Source organism: Acromyrmex echinatior, chromosome 18 (assembly GCF_024713525.1).
Source record: "Acromyrmex echinatior isolate Ae372 chromosome 18, ASM2471352v2, whole genome shotgun sequence".
In the NCBI taxonomy this organism is placed as follows: domain Eukaryota; kingdom Metazoa; phylum Arthropoda; class Insecta; order Hymenoptera; family Formicidae; genus Acromyrmex; species Acromyrmex echinatior.
This window is the reverse complement of record NC_141869.1, coordinates 3327763-3353861: the sequence shown is the minus strand read 5'-3', so window position 1 is coordinate 3353861 and position 26099 is coordinate 3327763. Positions and strand designations below refer to the sequence as shown.

At 39.3% G+C, this 26099-nt stretch overlaps 1 protein-coding gene across 4 annotated transcripts in view; it reads left to right on the top strand.

Annotated features, from left to right (window-relative positions):
- Window positions 1–26099, top strand: part of Pdk1 (Phosphoinositide-dependent kinase 1) — a 384329-nt gene that overhangs the window by 340644 nt on the left and 17586 nt on the right. The window contains exon 1 of one of the 4 annotated variants that reach the window (XM_087415472.1): window positions 14410–14637. The exons of 2 other annotated variants lie outside the window; for them this stretch is intronic. In XM_087415472.1, the coding sequence (XP_087271598.1) occupies window positions 14569–14637 (69 nt within the window). In that variant the 5' untranslated portion in view covers window positions 14410–14568. Of the gene's footprint in view, window positions 1–14409; window positions 14638–25025; window positions 25647–26099 lie in introns of those variants that run through there. One more of the 4 variants, XM_011054175.2, reaches the window with a different exon arrangement.

Below are 26099 nucleotides of genomic sequence, written 5' to 3'. Positions count from 1 at the left end.
CGGGCAATTCCAACGCGATACAGTCGATGATACGATTCGTGAGATCTCGAGCGCGTCACGTAGTTCCTCGCAACGTCCTGGCTCGCTACATTTTGTAAATTGAACCTTGGAGCTTGGCCAAAGCGTGTGCCGGAATCTCGCATTATTCTCTCACGTAAATTTCTTAATTTTTCGTACGGTGTCTTAGACACTTACTGGCTCGCGTTGCGTCCACGTGCGATCTGATCGTAGATCACTGAGAACGATTGTGATACATTTTGACCGCGTAAACGTGTAATGATACGATCTTTCGTAAGGACATATGGATGAGACATAGTCAGCGGATCGCGATTTCTGACGAGAAAAATTTTACGCTGTATAAAATCGTTCGTTACTCTATCAATGGCCTGCAAAAAGTGCTATAATGTGTCCTCGTACTTCAGGAAGACATCGCAGAGACTGTTCTCGGTGAGTCATAAAGATCATGAAATTACTGCATTTCTTTCGCGCCACTTTGAACATCTTCGTAAGCTCTACAAATGAGAGTAATGTAACATAATACTATGTGTTAGTAACTTCGTTACTATCGGATTAAATCTACAAGGTATTTGTACCTGGAAAACTTGGAATTTTCAGGGGATTTCTTGTTTACTCTCAAAAAGTAGAAATTTTCATGAAATTTCACTCAGGAAAATTTTTGAATTTTTACTCTTAAATTTAAATTCTACCTCTTTCTGATGATACTGTTTTTTTAATCACTTTTTCTTGATGATAATGCAAAATGTTAATAATTGTTTAATAATAAATATGGTGTTTCACATATCCGCGTATATTTATATTAGCGCCGAAACGTTGTGTCTCCTGATACATTTTTACATCTCACAAGATTTGATTAAAAAAAAAATCAAGGTGTGAGACTAGTTGAAGACAATAGAAGAGAGTAACTTACTAATATTATAGCGAGTCTTCTCTGAAGGTCTAACCTATAGGTTTGTTATATCTATAGGTCTAATCTATAGATTTGTTCTAATCATAGAAAATGATATATTTCATGAAATCCTTATCTTTTCAGTGTACAATTTTTGTTGCGTTGCTTGTATTCCAAGTTGCATTAAAAAATTTTCTAATCTATCTTGGAATTTTTAACAAAAATACCTTGAAAATCCGGGAATTTTTATGAAATATTTTTACAAGATTTAAATATCCTGAATGTAATTTCACGTATCTTCATGAGTTAGAACCCCATTTAGCTGGAGATCCGTTAATAATGTTGACTTAATCCTGAAATTACGGCTGAATTGATTATATATGGTAATTATAGGTTACGATAATTTTAACTTTCTGTTGACACGTGCGATTTTCCAAGGACCGTTAGACTCGCACGCGCTCCGTTTTTTGGCGATTAGCCCGGTTACCATAATACATCCACGAGCATTTTATGCGCGCCTCCGCTCACGTGACGGCACGACACGCGACGTCACGTTGAAAGACGTACGTATACTTAATGAAACGATCAACGTTCCCGCGTAGATCATTTCACCTGTCTCGCTGACGGGGCTGAGAATCGCAAACTAGAATTAAATCAGGAGCGTGATAAAAATAAAACAACAGAGAGAGATAATAGCGTTCGAGATAAAGTAATCGAGTTCGATGGTTAAAAATTATATTAATCGGCTTTATTTATCAACCCGTCGCCACAATGTATGCGACGTGACGCGACGTGACGCGAATGATAACGTGATGCTATCGCACGTGTGGAAAAACATAAATGTATCTGATATAATGCGTCGCGACAGATACATAATCGCACGGCAGAATAAGCAAAAATTATGTAATTCGCAGGTGCTGGTCTGTGTCGTGATAGGTGACGGTGCGGTGACGTCTTTTCGTCGGTGTGTGCCTGCGACAAACATTTTTCCACTCATTAATAAATAGTACACGCGTGCGCATACGTGTGTATGACGATCAGAGGATCTAATAACATTTTATTACAAAACGCCCGGTTTCATTAAGCTTCATTAAATTTATATGCTCGAGATAATGGCGCGTTCTCGTTCAGTCGGAAACTTTTACAAAAGCAGCGACTCACGGGTGTAAACATGAATGCCGGTGTGTTCTCAGGTGAGCTCGAAACCCATTTGGCTCGTCATGCACATTCGTGTACAGTCGTACTATAAGTCTGTACTACGTGCAGTACTATCTCTATACTTAGACCACGGCAGTCTGAAAATAAAATAATTGCCGAATCGTCTTGTTGAGTGGTGCTCTAAAATCAAATCTACATCGCTTTTAGCGCCGGCTGTCTTTCGAAGACCTCTTAAGCGCGAGATTACTGTAACAAGGAACAGTAATTGACGCTGTTTGCTACAGTACGTAAAACCGGCAGCGGTATATAACGTAAAGTTAATTGAGCGTATGGCGATCGATTAATCATGAATCGATAAACGTGTTTACGTGAAAGATTGACGTATATTGCGAGCTACTTGAGAGTAAAATTTCCAAAGCAATCTTTCAGGCAGTGAAGAGTTTTTAATAGTGTCATTGTATTACGAACCTTGAATCGCCGCACAGGCAGTATTTATGTATTAATTAAACATTTCCGAAATTAGACTCTATAAATAGTAATAATCTGTTACAATAAATATTACCGGAATATTTACGAAAGTGATATGCGAATTAGCAAATTAGAAACGTAGGTCAAATCTACGATATGTCGTGAAACATATCACTTCAAAAGTTGCACAATTTAAAAAAAATTAAATTTCCTAAAAAGGGGAAAAATTATTTTTCAACAGAAAATTATTGAATAATCAAATAATATTGATAAAAAGAATTTATTCTTAATTGAGTGTCATTTTGTCATGTTTGTTTCACTTAAAAACCCCTTTTGAATTGTAGCAAATGTTTAAAAAATTTTTTTTTAAGTGTAATGATTTTGATGATTTTTTGTGAAGTTAAGTTAGTTTTGATGATTGATAGGATAATGTTTGCTAATAACTCGAAAGTCACATTTTTTATGTTGTGTTACTTTTGATGTTTGAGAGCGGTATAATAATCAACAATCATCATTATCTGAATAATACAGATTTAAAATTATGAATTTTAACGTTGATATTAATTATTAGAAAGTGCATTTATTTAATATTCCGAATTTTAACGAATTAAAAGAACCTTTAAAAAAAAGTTTTCTCTCTCTCTCTCTCTCTCTCTCTCTCTCTCTCTCTCTCTCTCTCTCTCTCTGTTTTTGTTACGAAAATTTGATATTTCGCATCTCAATATTGCATTATAATTTGATATTTCGCGTCGCATTAATCGCACCGGCTTGCATCATTAACAACGCGATTTTGTAACAAAACCCGACTTTGCGTTTCCAGGTCGTGACCAACGGACCTGGATATAATTTAACCATCTTCGACCTCTATGGGTTTGTATAAATTTATAAGCCCGATCGTGCACGCGCGCGGGACTGTTACACAATTTGCATGTTTATACGTGGCTGTCGAACGTTTGCTCCGGGTAAACGTCGTGAATGCAGGTTGCCTGTAGTGGAGGAAACGTTTCCCTCCCCTTCTCATCCCGCGGTCGACAGACCAATAATGAATCCCACGTGGTAGTTGCACGTGCACTACTATGCCGTTTCACGACGTAACACGTTACGCACCGTGTGCGTAAAGTGATTTCCGTGTGTGAGAACGCATTAAATATCCGCGGTCGCAAGGTGCAAGTTGCAGACTGCATGCACCTGCATGCATCTTACCTCGATGTGCCATCGTCGCGTCGACAAGTGAGAAGCTGCGAATCGCTACGGATTACACGTTTCGAAAACGCGATAAATAATCGGCGAAAGAATACCGGGCAGGATTGGGATTCGCGTTGGCAAGCGTGTAATTTCTAGTCTAGAGATGGGTAATCTTGAATCAATCTTCCGAGGAATCGATTCTTTTTACAATCGGGAGTGTATTCTACTTGATGCTTGCAACGCTTTTAAAATTATTTCGTTCTTATTGTTCATCAAGAAGAAATGATGCTCACGAATCTGTGAGTGCCAAGTGAAATGCATTCCGCATTATATAAGGATCGATTCTTCAGAAGAAATCGATTCAAGGATCATTTTATCATTTTTCAACGAGAGGGAAAGGAAGATGAGGAAGAGAAAGACCTAGCGCATGAAAAGTGAACTTTAACGCGATACTATCGACATGTATTTATACATGCGTCTCTGCGATCCCTTGGATCGTGATAACGTGTTATCACGAGTCCGCGCGACGGACCGTGAGGGGGTGAGGGTCGCGCTGAACAATGGCCGCGTGATTAATTGCTCCGAAAGCGCCGGAAAGCTAGAGGTGATGGATGTTGTTCCGCGCGCGCCAGATGCCCCCGGTACCCAAAGTATAATCGCGCGGATGCAAGTGGCCATGCGTGGTTGATCCGGGGAAGATTATCGCACGCAGCAGAAAGAAGCGCCAAGTAAGGGCGCAACCACGTCGGGAAATAAAGCGCGTACCGATTCGCGGGTTACTCACGGAAAAACTAGCGTTTTTCCTCGTCCCGCGACGTAGTTGAAATTCACGGTCTTTTATGCAAAATTCGCTAATGAGACCCGCCCCACTTGGTTCTTATTAATTTATTATATCCGAAATTTATCATTTTTCACAATCATAAATTTATATTATGATTATTATTATTTATTATAACGCTTTCCACCGTCGGAAAATGTTACATAAATTTACGTAAAGTTGATATTAATGAGTGCTGCGACTCATGTAAAATATCTTTCTTTGAAAAATGACACAATTAAAAAAAAAGAGAGATTTTCGAATTATTATCAATGAATGAATTTATAGGTAAACATTATCCTATTAATAATAAAAAATGAATTAATTTAGCTTTATAAAAAAATGTCAAAATGTTACAATTAAAAAAGGGTAGACTTTAGAAAAATCATCAGAATCATTTCGCAAAAAGGATTGTTTTCAAGGATAGTAAAACGAGAAAGACAAAAATTATTAGGTGTTGGAATTAATTCGTAGCGTTTTACAAGTGATGGGAAGTACTTTCATTAATGTATTTTTTAATGCTCATGTGAAATAAATAACATTCTTTCATTAAAAAACGCTACGAATTAATTCCAACACCTAATACATTTGATCATGTTAAGAATATATTCTTTTTGCTAATATTATTTAATTAATATAAATATTCCGTCAAATCAAAATTATCAATAATTTTCCGTCAAGTCGAAAAGTATTTTTCCCCTTTTCTGGAAAATTTAACCTTAGAACGTTACAAACATGTACACTTTACGTACATACAAGTAAGCGAGGTCATTGAGCGCTAAGGTATGCTTTCAGATGTCATCAGGAAGTCCAATTTGTCATGCTAAAAGCTAGGACAAGCGGAGACAAGCTTTTAAAAATTTATTCCGTTATATATCAGTTTGTAGCCCCTGGTGATTAGTGGTAACACAGACAATGCGCGCGTGATAAGTGATTTCAAATTTTAAGTAGTTTTGTGTTATTATATATTTTATTTATTAAGCGTGTATGAGAAGATACACAAAATAAAATAAGTACGCCATCACAGATATCATTTCAAGATTAAATTTAATAGTATGCTTACTTTTTTTTTCCTTTTAAATTAATAATACGTAATTTGTATTTACCAAGGTTATTTGTATTTAAAAATCTAATGCTAATTAAGAGTGACCTATTTTTTTATACGTAAAATTTACGATTATTTATGAGTAGAAACATTACAGTATTCTAAGGTTTAAAAAAATCGTAACAACTCAAGAGAGATGGTTTTTTGAGAATTGAGATGAAAATAACATTTGATTTGTTAAGAATATATTCTTCTTGCCGATATTATTTCAGTCATTAATTTTCCATCAAGTTGAAAAATAGTTTTCCCTTTTTCGGGGAAACTTAATTTTTTATGTTGTGTCACTTTTGAAATAGGGAGACAATATCTTCTTTCTGGAAAAACTCAAGAGATAGGCAAAAAATATAGATAAGAAAAGAAAGAAGGAGAAAGTTACGGCTGGTACACTTCTTTTCATCGAAGAAATGTAGGAAACTCAAGTGATCTTTGGAAGAAAACTGCCCAAAGCATGCTTAAATATTTCTCGTAATTCTCGGATTACGAAATGGAAACTTCGGCATTTGATGGTGAGGTACTCGCGCATGTGTGCGTGATGATTGTGTCATCGTAAATTATTCTGGCTTTATCGAACAACAACGGATTTCATTTCGTAGCCGTGTGGATTGGATGCCGTGGGCTCTGTCGATCGTCGCGCTCGTTATCGCTTGTCATGGCGACATCGCGATTAGAAAAACGTAAATATTTTTATCTGTGGCCTAATCGGGCCTACCGATGCGTGACGAAACGCAAATCAGTGTTTACGAAAATTCTTAGTGGAACAAACACGTTTTTCGTGAGAACCCAGGGTCGACTCTGCTTCAAAATAACAAATGGAATTTAAGCATTTCTATTTTGGGCAGTAAATGACGTTGAAAAAAATTGATATGTCGTTACCTCACCGCCTTAATTAGATTCTTATTGTTTCTCACAGGTTTCGATTTATTCTGCCCGAGCGATTATGCGTGTCGCAATCGTAAGTGGACATGGATCGTTTATTACAGAATGAAAAAGTATCTCTTTCATGATGACACATAGTAGTGGACATAATTAAGTCTTTTGAGCGTACAAAAAGAAGAGAAGATAAAATAAACGTCCTGGCAATTAACTTGCAAATTAAATTTCTCGTAGCTCGGGAGAGCCGCTGGATTTTCTCGATGCTTTCGGAAAGTATTATATTTCAACTGCCAATTTGCTTATCATCAAGAATGAACTCGGCGGAACACAAACATTCATTCAGCGAAACATTCAAAAGGCGGTTCTTGTGAATTATACATTCCAACATGAGGAGAGGGGGAGGGGCGATATATTATTATGAAGAAAAACAAATGCGTACGTACAACTCTTCCATCAAGAGGATCGATAGTCAAATTGCCCTTTGCGCTCGGTTCGAAGGCTTTGCTGCGATCTTGGCCGTTCCTCAGTGTACGTACAAACACCGGAAATGCGCTCCCTTAACCAATCGTCGCGCGTACTACACCATTGTAGACGTATCGAAGTCATTGTTTATAATGGCCATTAGCCGGGTCTCTTTAGCCGGGGCATCGGATTGCATGCGCGACTTTCGTGTGTGCGTGCACATAATGCACCACCATGCTTTATGGGATAATATAACGTTAGAAACGAGAGCTGAATTCTCGGCGGTATGCAAAGTGTCTGGCGGTACTTGGAGCGCGATGCCGCATTTTTTTTTTATATTCCCAGGCGCATAATTCCGCCGACTGCATACACGGTATTATTAAAGCGACGGGAGGGGGCGGGGAGGGGAAGGAAGGAGGGAAGAAGGGAGGACAAGGACGGAGCCTACGGGACGCTCGGCTTCCCCGAGGAGAGAAGCGCCGATGGAATAGTCGGAGTGCATCGAAAAGCAGGATGGACGCGGCGAGTACCGCGCATTTATCGTTCGACGCACTCGCTGAATGACGCGCGACGAATTTAATTAATGAAGATCGCGCCGCACACGTCGTTCCGCGCGTTAAACGTCTAAGAATGTATAATACGTGACCGACCGGGAAAATGAAGGGTAATACGGAGCAAGGAGCCGTGTGGACTGATTGCTGTCGCTTGGTATTATAATTCTACGCAGTTGTGCGATTCCACAACGTCGAGACCTTTGTTCTTCGTCTCACCCTCACCCTCGCTTTATTCGCCTTTCTGCCAATGCATAATTTTTCATCTTTTTTCTCACCCTACTTTGCGTTTCACAAGGTTTCCGCTAACCCTTAGTATACACACAATGGTTTTCCGGTCCTTTACCACACACGATAAGTCGTTTGTGTCCCGGCTTAATTTTCATCATTTGTACAAGTATACAAAAATTATTAAATGATTCTTATACTTTAACATCTTTAGAAAATATTTGTGTATTAAATAAAAGGGAAGGATAAAGATCATTATTTAACTAGGTTTTCCTATAATATTTCGAAGAAAAGGAATGCGACACTAATGTGTGATCCAATAATGTGTGTACTAAGGATTAAAGTGAAAATGAGATAAAGTCGTAAAACTGTTCTTTATTATTCGAAGAGAGGACTTTTTGAGACGTTATAATGAAATTTGCACCAAAATATAAATATTTATACTTTAAAATTCGATATAGGTACTCACGCATTGATACTTGACAGAAAGGTTAAACCCGAGCACTATAACGTGCATGTCTGCGTGTTAGACTCAATAATGACATCTATTTGTATTCACATCATATTGTAACAGACCATAGTTAATCTGATTTTAATTCAAGTACATGTAACATGGTCAGTTTGTATATTTGGCAAAAAATATAACAGACGACATATAAGTTTTCAATTATTGACAACAGTTTAACGATGATTTGACGACTTGGCAATTAAACACATTATTTTATATATTTTTGAATGGCTTTTGAATCAACATTTTACATTGAAGAGGATCCATATACTAAAGTCGAAACGTCTATATTTAAAATTTTTAATACATATATGTATTATTACACACGGATATCTTGTGTTGGCTCACATAGGCGTTTCCTTACATTATCATGTTGACTTAGACTTGAAAGTTCAAGGGCCTCTAAGCGCCGTACGGCAAAGACACAAGAGCGTTCTTAACAAACGGAAAATATAGATATCTGAACATCGATTAGCATTATGAATTTACGCGCGAGCTTTCGCAACCAACGTATATTAAAGATGTAACGGCGAAGCTGAGCGGCGTAAATATGTAATGGGAAACCTCCAGCTAATGTAACGGCATTATAAATAAAGTATCAGAGTCAAGCCAGGCATCTTGTACACGCCTCACTTTTTAATAATGAAGTTACCGTCTAGTTTCTTTTCCCGAAACTACGGTCCTCGCGGAGTATTAAATAATTCCGAATGGCTTCATAAATAAATCGATTATTACAGCAAGGATATGAGTCGGCACGTTATATCTTACGAATTGCGTGCGACTCAAAAGGAATAAGCTATTATTTATTATCTTACGGTAGAGTATCGCATACTAAATTTGGATATAGATAATACCTAGGCATTAAGCCAGTTGTTTGCCAGTAATTTCTGCTAGTAATTCTCATAATTAATAATAAATAACCACAGGGCTTTTACTGCGCCCTTTCCACAATAATAATCCGTCCTGAAACGCATTCAGACGTATCGCGACGACGAGAACGTCGCTCGATTCATTCATTTCGGCGTGACGATAGACGCAGACTAGTCGACGGAAATTAAATTTTAAACAGTTAACGGTGCTGTTATTTGCTCGATTATTTGCGCCTTCGCAGCATCTGAGCCTGCACGATAATTTTCACCCGCGATCCATTGCCCTGCTGTTCTTTGTTTGCACGCCGGCGACTTAATTTCGTTACCAACAGGCCAGTCGCGCAGACGATACTTTTCTCTATTTATTCTCTTTTGATTTACGGCGCCCACCTGACCGGGTATCTGCATTGAAAAATATTTTCGCCCTATCCGAATTCCGCCCAGCGGATCGCACACATTCAACTGAATTTTCTACCTGCTCGGGAAACAAGCGACAAGGGCAATCGGCTTATACATACCATTTGCAAAAGCCGAAAGGTATTTGGCTTTATCCTTGCAGGCGTGGCGGCTCCGATAATTGCTGTTCGAAAGTGGATACATTTACTACAAGGCACAGGACGACGGATTCTTTGAAAACATTTTTTGGATATTTTTCTTTTTCCTGTTTACGTGACAATTCCCTCCAGGTCCTTCGAACCTTTGGACATGCATTCTACTCTATGCCTGATATTCGTTGAACAACAACACCATGAAAAGTATACGAAACAATGAATAGATCTATGAAGGTATATATTTTTTTTTCTCAAGTTACACTAAGATTTTTTAAGGGAACGGAAACATAAATTATATTCGCTGAAAAAGAATATTCTGACTAATAAAAACAAAATGCATTTTGATCATATCAATCAGAATTCTGGTTATCATGATAACTGAAAGTCTGATTATCTTGACTGTGAAATGTTTGATAGATTTAACTCTTAAATGCTTGAATGTGCATCTTTATGGTTGAATGTATTAGAATTTCAATTACACTATCAGACTTCCAATAATCTTATTTACATTTTATTTTTATTTTTTTCTCCTCAAATACCTCACGCAATCAGAATTTTGGTTATCATAACTAAAAGTCTGATTATCTCGATTGGAATATTTGATAGATTTAATTATTAAGTGTCTGATTTGTATCTTTACGGTTGAATCTATCAAAACTCCAATTAATACTATCAGACATTTTTCTAACGATTTTATTTACATTTTACTTTTATTTTCTTCTTTTCAAGTTGTGATTTATTTCGAGATAGCGGGATTGCAAATGTACCGAGAAAATTATTTTACTGAGAAAAATATTTTGATTATATAGAAAATACGAATAAAATGCATTTATAGTGTTAAATTTAACAATGTATGATCAGAATGCATTTAAGAATCTAATTTAAGTTGCCACTCCTACTCAATATATTGTTATTTTACTAAATGGATAAATTTGACTTTATATAGTGCCAATTAACACTACATGGTATTGACACTATACAGTCTCAAATTTATCCATTGTTTTAGTATAAAATAACGATGTATTGAGTAAGAGCAGTGGCCACTTGAATTAAATTAAAATTGACACTACATATATAGATTTAACAGTGTATCAATCAAAATTCTGATTATCATAATTGAAAGTCTAGTCATCTCGACTAGAATGTTTGATAGATTTAACTTCTAATGCTTGATGTATCTGCCTTAATGGTTAAATCTGTCAGAATGCCAATTAATGCTATCAGACTTTGTTTTTTTATTATTTATATTTTACTTTATAATTTATTTCATGTCTTAGATTTTACATCGCGGCTCATTCACTCGAAAATATGTCGAGGTAACTATTTATTAAACGTTTGTCCGGTTCGGCAACGCGGTGATCGATGCGCGCAAAAGGAGTCATCAATAATCACGATTCACGCGTGTGGCACGTATCGCACGCATCGTATCGATCTTTGTAACACGTCGTTTCGTTGCTCAATCATTGTTTGCCACCGAGAGTATATCGTCCACCGCCGTTCTTCGTCGGCGGTCTGTCTCTGTTATTGCTGAGAGGCGCGCGATGACGCACGGTGCTCGAATAAACTGCGAGTCCGATGTCGCGCGCGTGATTTCCAACCAGGAAAGAAAACACATCGCAGGGCGGGATGAGAGGTAAAAAAAAAATTTTCTCGGCCTCTTTTTTTTTTCTCTCTCCAGGCCGTCTGGCCGAGAGCGCGTTGAGCGTATCGGTTACTGGCCGACGAGTGGTCTATAAACTGACTCGAACTCGCAATTTCGACATCGCGCCAGACGAACGCGAAACACGATGTTATCAGATTACCTGATAAAGATCCTGCGCACAAAGTAAACAAACTACGCCGCAAATAATCATATAAATGCTGAAGTTATAATATTCTTTATATAATAATGGAAATTAGATGCATTGAACAAGGAAAACACGTTGCATGATAATAAGAGGAAGTTTTTTTTATTCGGAAAGAAGAATATGTTTACTTTGATAAAATAAAAATATCATATAATGTAAAATACAACGTTCAATATTTAAATTTTTTATGATAAATCGAATAAGATTTATGACTAAAATAAATAAAGAAAATGATCATTAATCATATAACTAAAATTACTTGTTTCTCGTTTCAATATTTGATACATCTTGATATTTTTAAATCGAGTTAAATCGGATTAAATCGAAATTAGATTGGAAAGGAACGTCTCGAGACCTTTGAAAAATAGAAACCCGAATAAGTGTTATTTGTGTCATCATGGCTGATAGCTCATCGAATATGTCGTCGAGGTAACGTCGAGCGGAAGCGGGGGCTGATACTTGGCGTTCTTTTATTTTTACGCGCGCGTGTCTGTCCCCGAGGTGGATAGAAGTCGAAAGCTCTCCAGCGATATTTCCAGCTTGGCATGGCATCGCGCGGCTGCGAGGACTTGCAGAAAATTACACGCTCCTTTGTCTATGCAAGACAATTCAGTCGCTTTCGCATTCAAAGCGTGACCAATAGCGAGAAGCGCCGGAACTCCGGAAGATGTTTTCGTCGGAGTTAGCGAACGCGGCGCTCCTCCGCTGGCAAATACAAATCAGGTCATCATGTATGTGACTGCCGCATATACCTACGTGTACATACACACGCGTACCTCGGCTTCCTTCCACCCCTTTCCCGCCCCGGTGTACCTGTTCGTGTCTGTCCACCCGCTACCGACGACCGCGACGTACCGGAAGTCGCCGCAACGAATGTGCGGCCATCCACGATCGATCGAGGATCTCTTTCGATGCGACGGGATCGTTTACTCCGTTTCGGTCTTTCGCGAGAAACAAAGCGAACGGTTAGTAATCCATTTTTTATGAAAGTAGAGACTTTTTCTCCGAGAAGTGTCCCGAAACACAAAATCTCAAATTTCGACGAATCTATCCCTCCTGTATATCTTATGTATGTCTTTGCCGTCACGACGATAACGATCGGCAATTGCCGTCGTCGTGTAGAATCTCCTTCGCCTTTCACGTCCGCCAAATTATCGAGCTTAATTGCGAGGAAGATTCGACCGGATTTCGAAGACCTGATCTTGCTCAAACCCCCTGCATCATTAAAGCGATTCAAGACCCGTGAATCCGCGGGCGCGGAAATTAGGTCGCAACCGCCAATAAGAAGGCGCCAATTTGATCTCTCTGCTTCATCGAGATTTTAACAACTCGCTATTATTAACAGAAGTAACGATCATATCCCGTTACAGGTCTTAATTGATAAGCAGAGAGAAATCTTAATGAATCTATGTGTCGCTATAAATTATTATCCGGGGTCAAAATAAGGAAAATAAAAATAAGAAAGTGTATAATATATTGTTTCGCACAAGGAAAAAATTTTTGATTAGTCAAAGCTGGTACCAATCTTGTTGATTTTTTAAGAGGATTAATACGCTAATTGCTTGAAAAAAACTACCGCTAATTGCCACTTTATTCGTACTACTATCGATCGTTATAAGCGCGACGATGTTATTGGCATTATTGCTCCACTAAGTGCCAAATTTCTGTTGGCGATCCGACAATAAATAGTCGGCCATTGAGGAACCATTGGGGGGCCATTGAGGGGGTGCCGCGAAGGGTCGAATCAAGGATTGAGATCTCCAACTACGAGTCGACATAGCGACGATTTCGTTTCGCGGGCGCTTCTCTCTTTGAACGAAACGTCACAATCTACGATCGTCAAAGTCGTGTTTCCGGGTGAAAATGGCATCCAAAGCAGAGTGATGAGTCCCGTCTGTCGCGATAAATCTTGGGGGTGATTGATCAATCGGATCAATTTTGCGAAAGATCCCAGATAATCCCCGGCTCTCTCACTCTCTTTCCTCTTTCTGTCTCTGTACGTCTCTTTCTCTCCGCTCAATACTCGCTCGCGCAATCGCGCTTATTTTAGACCGATGAGTTGTTTTTAACGCGTTCGATTAACGCGCAAATAACATACTACGTATATTTTTACGCCGGCGTAATCCGTACTTTTCTTTTCTCCTTCGCGATCCGCGCGACAATTCGTTACTATTTACTAATTGATGTTTACTTGTCGACGAGTTAATCGTTACGACTTTTTCGAACGTATGCATACGACGCACACAAAAAAACATCGTGCGTATATACAGGGGTGTTTCTGAAACGCCCACTAATTTTTCCAATTTTCGCAATAGTTAACGAAATATTACTTTCTAAACATTGCCGAATAAACAGATAAAAAAAAATCGATGTAAGACAATTTTAAGATATCTTTCAGTGTTCTTTATGAAATATTTTGAAGATTTTTCTTAAAGGACTCTTAAAGATACCTTAAAGTTGTCTTACACGCTCATTGAGTAACTAAAAAAAAATATTGCAAAAGTTGCAAAATGGTAAAAGACTTTTCAATTCAGTTTTTTTATTAGGAATTGCACTGTATGATTAGTGGGCGTTATTTCAGAAACACCCTGTATACGTGTCGATTATTTTCACAGTGACGTAATGCGCCAGTGTTTAATTACAACCGCTATAAATACGTATACAGTGTATTTTTAATTCGCGCAATCCCGCGCGCAGTAGAGAGGGAGGGGGAAGGAGAGAGAGAGAGAGAGAGAGAAAGAGACAGAGAGAAAATATCGAGAGATGAAGACATTTCCTTGTAGCCAGCGTTTGTCGTAATGCGCGAGTAAACGCGAGGCGTCAGTAGATGTTATTTCGTAGCCGATTCAGCTTCCCCTCTCTGCCTTCAAGCTTGTTCACGTGCGCCTTATCAGGCCCATCGACCGGACGAAGTTCGCTCGCTCGGAGGATTAATTAAGAAGCGTGATTTCTGCAATTCCAACGCTGCCACCATCGCCACCGCCGACATCGACATCGCCATCGCCACCACTGCCATTGTAATCAACGCCAGACTGGTGAATGAGGTCCGAAGATCGTCGCCTGCCCACGAGAATGATTCACGCTGCCTACGCTATTTACTACATCGCTGTAAGTGAGAGTTCGCCCGCCCGTCATAAACAATCGATAGATCCACTGCACAAGCAGCCGCTTGTTTATCACAAATAACTGGCTTTGCCGATTGATTTGTCCTACCTCGCTATCACTCCTTGATCACGCCGAGCACACGTGTCGTACCTATTATACGGTGATGATTGTATGTATTTCTCGAATTAAAAAAAATATTATCGTATCGCTGTCTTTTATTTCAAAAGTAACACGACTAAAAAAAATACTTTTTGAATTATTATTAGTTAAATAAATATTATTCTATCAATCGTTAAAAGTGAATTAAAACTTTATTTAAAAATCGTCTGAATCATTACAATTTAAAAAAGATGATTAAGAACGAAAATAACAAAAATGATATTTGATCATGTTAAGAATAAATTCTTTTTGCCGACAGTTTTCGATTAATCAATTATTTTTTGTCAAGTTGAAAAATACTTTTCTCTTTTTCTTAATTTTTTTTTTAGTTGTGTCACTTTTGAAGTAAAGGAACAATATTATATCACTGCGTCACATTCTCTCTCCAAGTTGTATTAACCGACACTCTATCGTGTACTCTTCATCTATATAAAGAGTTAAAATTTCCTAGAAGTGTATCTTCTCAAAACTATTTTTGCCAAGGGAAGAAGTCAATAGATTGATGAGACCATCTTTGTGCATGACCATGAAAGTATATTAACGGTAAGATCAGTAGTTCCCATATTAACTTATTTGTACACAAATTCGGCACTGTCCTGCGAAGGAAATTTAGGATCTACAGCCATCACGTCGCATTTCTCTCGCGATTAACGCGGTCACGCAACGAGCGTGCTGTATTCGTTTAATTACCGTGATTTTGTTCCTTCTTTACGTTGTATGATTTTCGATCGATAAATCCTGAGTTTATCAGAACACCTCGTGTTCTAATGCGCGTGGCTCGCTATCGCGACCGATTTCCCTCGAATTCCCGATTAATTAGTCACGCTGGATACCGTGCCCGACAATCGGTGTTCTGGAATTCGATTATTGGAGTGACGGAATTTTACGCCGCGTATGTCGATCGCGTGAATGTCAATCAGTGTGCGAAATTTTAGCGCCCGAACTAAAAACAACGTAGTAATGGGAATATCATGGCAATGACGATCCCAGTGTTGTTACGCGCGAGAGAAAAGCGCGACTTTTGTCCATCTTGCACAATCCAAAGTGCACTTTATTTAAATTTATACCCACTTTCGTTCGCACTGTCGACTGCTATGATCGACTAATACAAAGAAAGAACAGTTTTACTAAAGTAGGTATTCAAAAATTTAGCCAGATGCAGATCTGAAAATAATTTTGTTGAATCATCGAAATAATTATATAGGAAACTCAAGCATGACAAACAATGTTACAAAAAGCATTTTGTAGCAAACAACTTGAGCGTCCTGCATCATTATTAAATTTATGTCAAATATCTATAATGTAATTTGAGTTATTTTTAATCATTTCTATAGGTCATTTATATTTTTAATCAATTCTATGTCGGTACCCAACATTAATTTAACTAAAACAATGGGATTAAACAATTTAAAAAAATATATTAAATTTGATTAAAATTCAATTTATGATTTACTAAGTGCATACTAATTAATATGGACGTTGTTTACTTTGAAACTAATCACAGAAATGGATTGATTTTGTATTTTGACATGCATGAGGAAGTTGAAAATAAAATGTTATTTAACTCAAAGGATTAGATTATCTTTGCTCCTTTGATTAACCTTTTAACAGTAAAGTCCAACAAAATTATTTTCAGATCTGTATCTAACTAAATTTGAAGATTAGCAAAATCGTTGTTTCCAAGTTTATTTCTTTTTCGTAAGAAACAGAGAGAGATTAGCCTTTAATTACCGCTGGAGTTAATGGCGGTAAACTCGGTCGTAAACTCGGCGGGAGAGAATAAAACGGAAGTGATATTGACATTTCGGGATCGCGGTGCGTCGCAATCGGCGTAATTTCGATTATTATGACAATTGCGCACGATACTGTTTGCAGACGCTCCTTTATTTGCGCCGCGTGCCGGCTGCCCGCTCCGCCGTGTACAGGTTCTCTCGCGCGCATTCATTAATTAGCCGGGCATTTGTTTAGCGCTATTCGAATGCGGCCGACGCTCTTTCGGACCGGCGATCCAACAAAGGCGAGGTAGTTATTGTTACGATAATTTTATCGCGTATCATTATGACACACAGGCGTAGTGTGACAGTGCACCTTGCCGCGCCGTGGTGCCAACGTCTCCTACGTGGGCGATCGACCGCTATACGGCTTATGTTCAAGTTACGTTGCGGTCAAGAGAGCTGCGGCATGTTATTCCTTTCGCGAAGCGGTAGTCGTTCGCCGCCTCGTAATAAACAGTCTTGATAAATGAATAATGACGCGCTCACGCATGGCGCGGCCGCGCGCAACATCCGCGTAGCGATTTAATGCGGGGGTTGAAAGAATTATGGCGCTTCTTCGGCCACTTCAATTCTACCAGTTCCTCCGACGGGAATTCGTACAAATCTGAATTAAATTACCGTACAATTATCATCAATAAATCACCGATGCAACTAGACCTCCACGAAGAGGAGCTCTGTAGTTACCTTCGTGCGTTGCTCAAAGCAATTATGGGAGGGAGTTATCTTTTTAAATATGGAATATTTTCGTGAGCGATATTTAAAAAATGTATATTAATGTACAATTTCGCTCTTCAGTATTTATTCCTCATAATTGTTGGCCCGTAAACGTTTATTCTGCACGAAAGAACGGTTTAGCTGAAATATCTTAAAACAGGTACAGATCTAGATCTGAAAATAATTTTGTTAGTTTATAATTATGTAGGACGCTTAAACTGGTTGCTAAAATGTCAAAATCTTTTGCAACACTGTTTGAGCTTCCTACATAATTATTTTGATGGTCACACAAAATTATTTTTAGAGTCGTATCTACCTACGCCTACCTACATAGAAAAGATTTCTTAATCCAATGCTATTATTCTCTTCAATCTACCATGAAATAGGATTAATATAAAGACAATCATATTTATTGTTGACAGATAAATATTTTACTTATAAATAACAATTCTGAAATTTAAAATAAAATGATGAAACATCGGTTTTGCGCCAAGTACTATGGCATCGTGCTTTTTATAACATCGGGTAAAAATTTATTTTAAACTTAAAGATATGTAAACTTAAAATTACATACATTATTTTTGTTTCAATCCACGTATCTTATTTTCGAGAGAGAAGAATAAAAATAATTGATTTAATTTTGATATTTTTTATTTTTATATGTCAAAATTGCGATAAGATCAAACATGATAAAAATGTTTTTTATCTTGTTATCAAGAAAAATCATTTTGAGAGAATAAATTTTTAGAAACTTTAACAAACTCATTCTTTCTATGTGTAGAACTTGTATCAGAATTTTTTTAGATTTATTCCGAAAAATTCTATTTTATGACCTATTCTCGCGTTTCCGCGGAATTCAATTCCAGATGAATTGTAGCAAGGAGAGAGAAAGAGAGGGCGGGGGGGGGGGGAAGAGAAAGAAAGAAATGGTCGCGTTTCGTTTGTCGTACCGCGGACGAATTATGACGCGTTAATGCGCCATACATTTCCGCCTTCGTCGGCCAGCATCGATCTGACGATTCGATTCCCACGATTCGAGCCGCGGAACAATCGCGAACGCGCGAGCGTGAATTCCGGTCGGATTAGTCACTCGTGACCGATTTTCCAACAGATTTTCTGGCACCGGCAAATACACGCGCACAAATCGAGCGAGCCGTTATAGAAGACGCGCGTCCGTTCGCGCATATACCGGGTGCGCTAAATACGCGCTTCCGCATTGTGATGCTGTGCGGCTGCACCGAGGATAGAGTCACGACCCCGATTCCGCACATCCTTAATTACGCGTCATATCCAGCAGAGGCTCGCATCTGCAGTTCGCCCATCTATATATATATATATATCGTGGCTCGAAGCAGAAGGAAAGTTGTCTACGACTGAAATTTCGTAACCTATTTTTACCTATTTCGCAAATGTCTTTTGTCTTTTTTATTGTGTCATATCTATCTAATTAAAAACTCGGTGATCAAAGCTTTGTTACAGCATGCTATTATTTGATTATCAATTATAATAGCAGAATTGAAAGAATTGCTTTGTAAAAGTAAGTTACAATTACTTAAAAAATTAACATTATTTTTCTATTATTTTTTATGTTTATTTTTTCTAATTTTTTGCATTGCTATTTTAAATACAAAAATCTTTTAGGTGTTGGAATTAATTCGTAGCGTTTTTAATGAAAGAATGTTATTTATTTCACATGAGCATTAAAAAATACATTAATGAAAGTACTTCCCATCACTTGTAAAACGCTACGAATTAATTCCAACACCTAATATATAAAATTATTTTACTTATTTACTGAATATTCAATCATAGGTTATATTATTTATAATGAATTAATCTTTATTAGAATCAAAATTTGGATCGATATTTAGACGTATTTACATACTAAAAGGATTTTAGCTTAATTCTTAATACAGATATTTAGAGTGTCATTATTATCAGGAATAAAGATATATTTCAATCACAAAGAAATAATCACTGATCGTTCACGAAACACTTCATTTTGATCAATCTCTATGTTGATAAATTTTTTTGACATAAAATAATTATAAAAGTAATTATTAAATTGATTACTAGTAATAAAAAAATGTAACTAAATTAAATTACAGTTATAGATGAAAGAAAAGGAAGTTATAGTTATTGAAGAAAAGTAACTGTAACTTCGTTGCAAGTTACACTTACGAGTTACTTCCTATCTTTCTATAATAATATATTACATTAATATGTATATATATATATGTATATATATATATATATATATATATATATATATATATATAATATATTATACATAATATTATATTAATTAAGAGGTTTATATTATGATCACTTTACACAGTGAATAATTCTGTTTACGTATTTGCACTCGTCGTAGCGCAACATTTTGCATTGATCTCTACATAATGACAAGGAACATTACATTATTGCGTAATCTCTTTTAGATAATTTAGAACCGTCGTGTTTCCCTAATCTCGCCTTTTGTCGTCGCCGCGCAACAATCTCGTGATCGGCTCTCCACCGCACTTCGCACTTCTCCGTGCGAAAATATTCCCTGGTCGGAATTTCGGAGTCTGCATTATCATCCCGTCAAGGTGGGGATCGACGACGACAATGACGCGATCATGCAAACAATGATTTGACTGTTCTCACTGCGCAGCGCGTATTTGAAAGTCGCGACCGGCCTTCGTCGAGAGAGCCGCGATCGAGAGAAAGAGAAAGGGTGGCGGGGAAGGGATGGGATGTGACGGTGATCGCGGGGGATCGTCCGAAGGGGAACAAGGATTTCTGTCCATTGACATATCAGAACAGCCGTTGCTGATTTCGCAAAAGTGTATTTTCGCGCGCCAATTTGTGCGGAGAGAGAGAAAGAGAAAGAGAGAGAGAAAGAAAGACATTCTCGCATCTCGACCACGGACAACAACGTACGATTGTTCCTTGCCTGCGACGACGCGACGCAGCAAAGTATATGACGATGACGGTAGCGTGAAGTTCGATGACTGCTCGACAAATTTTGCGGAAACCTCCCAAGAAAGTAGTCAAGTGTATTAAGCTGTTGACGCCACGCACGTGGGAATTTCACCCTCGACGTAAAAATATTTTGAATTCGACGGCGACGTGGGGGAAAATATTATTACATCATCAATAATATTTTCCCAAACATGAAATCTTTTTATAATGCAGAGAGGGAAAAGGGAGAGAGAAAGAGAGAATGAGATCATGATGGTGTTATTTGCAGAGCATATTTTATCGTATTCTTGTTTTCAAAACATCTTGATATCGCCGCTGGCGGACCTTGTCAGCATTGATTTCCTTGGCTTGCCAACTCCATAATAAAAACAGTAAAATTATTTTTAGAACTTTTGCCTGCTCGGTGCGCACAATCTTACCTGTACTTCCAAGAGGAAAGACCTCCCAAGAACGGACTATCTCAAAAGCATTAGATAAGAAGAACTTTCCCAATAATTTTCTTTTTTTTCTGTTCCTTTGTCATCATTTCCGGTCTTAAATGATTTCACGGACCCCAGACACATGGCGTACATATTTTGCGTTCATTATCACGAGGCAGTGGTCAGAAAGCGAATACGGGCTCCGGGCCCTTTGAACCTACGGAGGCGTATACGCGTTTACATCCGCATGAATGGCAATCGAAGAAAATTGAATTCGTTACTCGTTGCGGCCGTCGATTAATCTGTGCCAGTCTCTCGAAGAGACATTGTTTTTCACGATTATTAATATCCGACCTATTCATTTAATAATAGTATTGCCCCGACACACGCGGGATTCGCACGTCGATATCTTATTTATGCAACGAGCGCGCCTCACAGATGACAAAGTCCAAGAGAGGATCTGCCGCGTTGTTGTTGACTCTTCCGCGAATCACAAGCATTATCATACCATTCGGTGAATAATTGCCGGCCGTTTATATATCGTTGTTATGCACTCGTCGCAGCATCCGAAGATTTTCTCTCTCTCTCTCTCTCTCTCTCTCTTATTCCATCACTTGCTCTGTCTTTCTCGCTGTGGAAACGTTTGGTGTTTGATATATCGCGTTGCATGGACGTTCCCCCTGCCAGCAGCCTTTCACGCAGGTCTAAAAATTAAATAAAAAATAGAAAAGACAGACAGAGGAACAGCTCGTATTCCCGACCGTAGGAAAACCGATGGATCGGCTGCGCAGTTCAAAAGTTTTGTTTGACATTATCTAAAATCTCCTTCATACTTGTACATATTTGTTTAGGAGCACGAGAGTGTGACGTTACGAAAACAAAGCATAGAAGCTCAGACTAGAATTTTACGTGATTGTAAAATCTAATTATATGTATACGAGTATATAAAATTATAATATAGTTTTATATATAAAAACTAATATAGTTGTATTAATTTAATATAGTTGTATTATAGTTGTATTATTTTAACATTTCTATATACATACACAGTCTGTCTCAAATTTTTCGAATTTATTTTCTGCGAAAGGTAACTAAGCTAGCTATTAAAACAGCACGGAATTATTTTCTTTATGAAAATTTATTTCTAATTCTATTACGTTTTTCTGTTTATATCATTTATTTACTGTGATGTCAAAATAAAAGTACGTTTTTGAGAATGTATTTATCGAGAAAAATAAACATAATTTTGAAAGATGTTCTAAACCATTCACCGTCTTTACTATCTTCTTCCTGTAATTATTTTCTTTTTTCAAAGTCAAACATAAAGCTGGAAAGATAACATTCTAAAACAATTTCGATAATTGTGGCATATAAACAGTTTTTCGAGGTCATTTCCCTTGTTTCGAAAGAAGTTTATCATTACATGTTTATAGAGATTTTTCGATGAAGATATTTATTAAAGAAATTTCTAAAAATATTGTGTAATCACTATAAAGACTGTATTACTTCAGATAGAATGTATTTCGAATAATTAATAAATAAAAATTCAGAAACTTTTGAGACAGGCATGTATATATTAGGCGTTGGAATTAATTCGTAGCGTTTTACAAGTGATGGGAAGTACTTTCATTAATGTATTTTTTAATGCTCATGTGAAATAAATAACATTCTTTCATTAAAAAACGCTACGAATTAATTCCAACACCTAATATATATATGTAAAAATATTCGTAAAAATTGGGAAATACAAAGAGAAATGTTTCCGTGCAAGCACCGGGAGATTTTCTTCGCAAAGTGTACCTTCCGCAGGGCTTCCCCTGTGTTTTTTCGGGCTCTCATCGTGGCTTCTAATTAACCGTCATCTTTAACGTTATCATCGCGTCATGTGGGCTCCGCTACGTACTCGTATGGGTCACGCGGCGTCGCCATTACGCGTCATTACGCAACATCATTGTACAATATTTGTCGTGCGATCTGCAGACAGACATATGCGCGCGCGTGCGTATGTATACTGCGGATTGTCGCTGACGTAGTACATTCCTGAGATTACAGGTGGACTACTTTTCAGAAACGCTGGCCGATAAGCCGCGGCGTGTTTCTCCGCTATCGATCTCGTACGCGCCGCTTGTCGACCACACTAGAAGATTATCTATCGGCGCGTCAGGAAGATTTACGGAAGGGAACGCGCGCGGCCACCGCATCGACGATGATCGACGATCGCGCCCAATCACTCTGTCTATATTAATAAATTATAAGTGGAGATCTCTGCGAAGTAACTGGACTTCACCCTGAGAGAACAGTTTTTGGTATTTGTAAATATTCAAGTTGCAAAATTCCCACAAAAATATATTATTAGGCACAATTATGATATGAATTTATATGAGAATTAATCAAATATAAGAGAAATAAATTTTGTCAAAGCGGATCTTGGTGCTCAAATATTTTTATATGAATTTATGCAATATGTATATATCTGATTCGTAATTTTTTATCTATGCTAATGAGAAAATTAAATTATTAGGTACCAGAACCTGCTTTGATCGAATGTTTTTTTCATTTTTTTTTTTGCATTGAATATTGTTTAGTTGATTATATAGCTATAAATATCATATTATTATCACGTTATATCGTATAATTATAAAAATGAAGTTTTTAACTATTGTTATTTTACTATACGATTATAGTCACAAATATTTGAAACTTTCCTCTCAGTGCATAGTATTGAAAGAATTTAAGAATTATAGGCAACACAGGATGTGATCGTGAAAGTTTAGAATATTGTGAGAGGACAGGTCTTTCCTGCTGTTTTCGGTTTCGTTTCTATTTTTAGCTCAGACGCATTTCCTCATTGTGTACCTGCTTGATTACAGATTGTCGTTTCGACGATTATTCAAAAGCTCTTTCCGTTAGCGCGGAAAAGTTGAAAGGCGCATCGGGATCACCCAGATACCTAACTGAGAGACCGAAAAAGGGCGGGAAGAGCATCCGTGATCTCGTCCCGGGAGTTTGGAGTTCGGAGCCGCCCGTATATACCGCCAACCGGCCGTTTTCCGAAGTCTCGGAGGAATCCGAGAACCGACCGGATGCAATTCCAGAATGGGAATGCAAGCGGCCGCGCGCGGCGCGGCGCGTGTATGAGGCTCCGTTACTCGCGTATCGGGTATTTCCCAGAATGCGACTATAAACAAACAAACACATCGAGTTCGGTAGGATAAAGAGAGATAGAGAAAGAGAGAGAGATGACGGAGAAGGATGGGGGAGAGAAACGGGCGGGCGAGCCGGCGGGAGGAGAAGGGTGGCAGAGAAAGAGAGACAGAGAGAGAGAGAGAGAGAGCACCGCGCCGCGCGTGTGATCAGTGCACACTCCCTTCCAATACGAGAGAGTGCACCGACGAGGAGCCAGCCGCCGCGCGTTGTGCCGGACGTAGGAAAGGGTGCGCGGGGAGGAACAGGGGGAGGCTTGATCCTGGCGCCGTCGGTTGAGGGAACCCCTCCATTCCTCTCCTCCCCTTCCTCGCCAATTGCGCGACCGGTGCATGCGCCGTGCGTGGGGTTTCCCTGGTTTCCCCCGCCGTCCGCTGGGCGCGAAAACCGTCGGCGATGCCCCCACCACGGGTACGAACGGGCGCGCATCGCATACACGGCTTCCCCTCCGACGCTCGCCCGTTCGAAATCGCAACGTAAAGTCGTCGTCATCGTCGCGGACGAAACGGCGACGCGACGGTGACAAACAGTCGACGCTGTTTACCATCGATAATGCGAAGGTATCGTGGGAGGGGAAGAGGGGGGCGGGGATGAAGCGAGCAGCCTCGTTTTAAAACGGCGGATCCCGAGGCATCTCGGAATTCATGGGGTGGGTTTTTCAGGTTTTGCTGCGCTTCTTCCATCCGCGGCAGCTGCGCCCGTCCGGGGTCATTAATCTCGCGCTAACGCGAGCGACCGACTCGTAAATTCGAGCGTTCTCCTAAAACTCTGGCGAGCGCGCGACGCGTTCCATCTTTTCTGCACCCGGTCGGCCCTTTGACTTGAAATGCCGAGAAAGCGAACCCCGATGAAGGCGCGTCTCGATGCTTTCGTTGCAATTTTCGCACTTGACCATAGGACCAAGCGTACTTTACGATCCGCGGTAAGATTACTGGCGGACGGCGCGACGCGTTACGATGACGGCGGCGGCGGCGGCGGCGGCGGCGGCGGCGGCGGCAGCAGAGGAGGAGGAGGAGGAGGAAGAGGAGGACGAGGAGGAGGAGGAGGAAAAAGAAGTGATGGTGGTGGCGGCGGCGGCAGGGGAGAGTTACTCCTCATACGGTGCCCCACCATCGCTCCCGGATGCGGACTCCTGCGTCGGATGGTAGGGATGCCGACAGTTCCCAGAGTGGGGCTGCTGGCGGAGAAGTGCTGCTTGCCGCCAACTCGGGCCGATCCCTCGTGGTGGGGAGAAAGCGCGGGTTAGCAGCCCGGACACGCCAACCGTCGGATTCAGTAAGCGAACGGCTCTCAACGGCCACGAACGTGTTTTTCGTTCTTCGGTTCCCGCGCATGCATATATATATATACACGTAACTGCGATATATATATATATATGTGTAACTATCCGAGACTGACCCGCGAGAAACAACACTCGTCGTCGGGAGTAACGCAGTCGGTGATCGGCGACGACGTGACGACCAACAGTTAGTCAGATCGTATAACAGCAGCAACAACAGCTTATACATCCGCGACACAGATCCGCTTTTTCGAGTAATCACAAACACTATCCGTCAAAATCCATTCTCCATCTCCGCGATCAAAACAAAAAAAATCAAGAAAAAAAAGTTCTTCCATCCCGTTCTACAAAAACTCCCCCCCCCCCCGTCATTTCGGTTTCGGTCCTTCAACTTCGTTCCCGCAACTGTGGCTTCAATCAATCAAACTGGATTCCAACAAGCAGTACGTGTCGCGATTACTTCGCGGCTACCGGAGGCTTAAGAAATTATTCAAGGTAAGAGATCCGTCTTCCTCTTTGGGGGCGAATCTTGCATATCGCAAGCCGCCCTCCTTGATTTCTTCCTTTCTCTCTCTCTCTCTCTCTCTCTTTTTCTCTCCCTTACGGATCGAGAGGACTGCGCGATAGATTTTCGCGCGTATCCGTGCAGTGGCAGGGTGTAGTCTCTAAGTCACGCGCGGTAGTGCGAATTCGAGTGTCTTCAGCAGAAATACGGTGTGTGTGGTGAACCGCGTATCGAAGAATCAGGGTGCTTCTTCGATAGATTCGCGCGAACTCATTCAGCTTCTTGTGACGCTCCGGGGATCGATAGTGTATCTTGAAATGAGGTAAAAATTAATAAGTGAGCAAGTTCATTAGAATGTTTTTAATGTTATTGGTCAACACTTGATGAATTTGCTCACGTTTGGAATTTTCATCTCGTTTCCCCTGGAGCGAGTAGAAATCTGT